At 35.3% G+C, this 2121-nt stretch overlaps 1 protein-coding gene across 1 annotated transcript; it reads left to right on the top strand.

Annotated features, from left to right (window-relative positions):
* Positions 1-403: 403 nt before the first annotated feature.
* On the top strand, positions 404-934 carry LOC139515058 (uncharacterized). The gene has a single exon (XM_071304618.1). The coding sequence runs from the start codon at positions 404-406 to the stop codon at positions 932-934; it is 531 nt and encodes a 176-aa protein (XP_071160719.1).
* Positions 935-2121: the final 1187 nt, after the last annotated feature.

The raw sequence follows: 2121 nt of genomic DNA, 5'->3' as shown, positions 1-2121 counted from the left end.
TCATTAACTTATTTGCCCTCTTGCTGCCAGAGGGCTTTGACGGTTGCATTTCGTATGCCAGAAAATACGACTGCTCGACACCTTTGACGTCACATGCCAAAAAAAAAAAAAATCGTTAACAACGAATACATACTTACATTTTCATGTTTTACCGATGAAAAAAGTAAAATCACAAAAATACTAAAGTCCGAAAGAAATTCAAAACGAAAAGTCCCTTATCAAATGGCAGTAGTGTTGTAATGGGAGTTAGAGCACGGATGTTGCAATATAGTGCAATGAAATGTTAGGAATGTGTGACGTCACTTAAAGAATGTGGTATTTTAGGAATGTGTGTCACCATTTTAAAATAAATGAGGTATAAAGGTCATTTAATATTTAATTATATCGTTTATCATTCATCACAATGAGTCTTAAATTTGTATTTGGAGATTTGCTCTCTATTAGAGACGTTGATGTAATTGTACATCAAGTCAACTGTCTTTGTGTGAAAGCTCACGGTTTATCAAAACAAATTTCAGTGAAATATCCTTGGGCAGATATATATTCCAAACGTCGTGCTGAAGGTGAGAAAAATTTAGCCGTGCTCGAGGATAGAGATACACCTGGAACTATTCGTGTTTTTAAGTCTCCTAATCAGCTTCGACCAGATATCGTTTGCTTTTTAAGCCAGTGGGATTTTGGTACAACGTTTATCATCCACAGAAAGATCCCACCATATAAAGATACACGAGACAACAGAATCATTTGGTTCAAACAGTGCTTAGAACGACTTAAAGAGTTAAACGTTAAAACTGTCGGATTACCAGATCACATCGGTTGTGGATTGGGAGGAGGAGATTGGACAGCATATTTCGAAATCATAGAAAAGTTTGCAAAAGCGAATGACATTAATTTTGTTATAGTAACACCCTCATTTGCACACAAATGGATATAGAAGCAGATGCATACTACTCAAATTTGTTCGAATTTAAACCTATACACCCAACAAAAATATATTACATCGATAGGGAACAAACATTTGGGAATTGGCCACAACAGATTGCTCAGAAACCACAAGACCTCATCAAGAACGGATTCTTTTACACTGGGAGTGGAGATCGAGTGACATGTTTTTACTGTAATGTGTCATTAAAGCAGTAAGAGACATCTGATTGCATAGAAAAAGAACACTTGAAATGGGAACCAAATTGCCTATTTGCGAAAATGGTGTCTTGTCAAGTGCCATACCATAGTTTTTTTTCTAAAGAGGCGTTTTGAGAAATACATCATGAAATTATCCAAATTCCGAAGATTCTTACATGTTTTGAATAGTTCTGTCAAAGCTATTTATGGAATGCAATTTTATTCAGTATATAAGAGCATTTACACTGCTGTATTAAACAGAGACTCATTGACGCTTGCAATGGACATAAGTGACAACAGTATCAGTTTCATGCTCAGTATTTATAACATTAAATTTGCTTCTAAACTGAGAGAAGATGTTTTAAACTTATCAACAAAGCATTGCTATGGGTGTGAAGTGGAACATCCAAGTCAGACGCAACATACATGTTTAATGTGGACAGAATCAGAACATTTGGAGATGCATTTTGAAGAAGCTCTTGTTAATGTTAACCGTAAAGCAGTGATAAATATGTGGCAAGATGAAATGAAAAAAATGGAATGGTCTGGATGGGCTAATCGTAACACTGTAGACATAAGTGAAAGAGCTAGAGAAACATTTGTTGAATTGCTGGAAGATGTTGACTGGTGTAAAAAGAATTTACCTAAACCAGATAGACTGTACAATGATGTGCAAAACTTCTCACAACTGTTTCAAAGATTCTTTGCATAAAATTAATATATGGGTATATATTCAGCTGCTGTGCTGTATTTGAAACATTTACAGTGACAATGTATATGCGTATTATACGCAATTCTACTTATCTGAAAGCGATTTATCGCGCAGAACCTTTTCAAAGAAGATTGATGATTGAATTTGCAGATATGGATCAGTTAAATGCCATATGTGATATAGCTACGGATATAATACAAGGACAGCTTTTCCTTGCGAACAGCCACAGACCAAAACTGAAACAGTACAGAAACGTGATTCGTGCTTTAGCAAGTCGCAATATTAAT

This window comes from Mytilus edulis, chromosome 3 (genome assembly GCF_963676685.1).
Source record: "Mytilus edulis chromosome 3, xbMytEdul2.2, whole genome shotgun sequence".
NCBI classification, from domain to species: domain Eukaryota; kingdom Metazoa; phylum Mollusca; class Bivalvia; order Mytilida; family Mytilidae; genus Mytilus; species Mytilus edulis.
The sequence above is the reverse complement of the archived record's forward strand: the minus strand, read 5'-3'. Positions and strand labels throughout refer to the sequence as shown.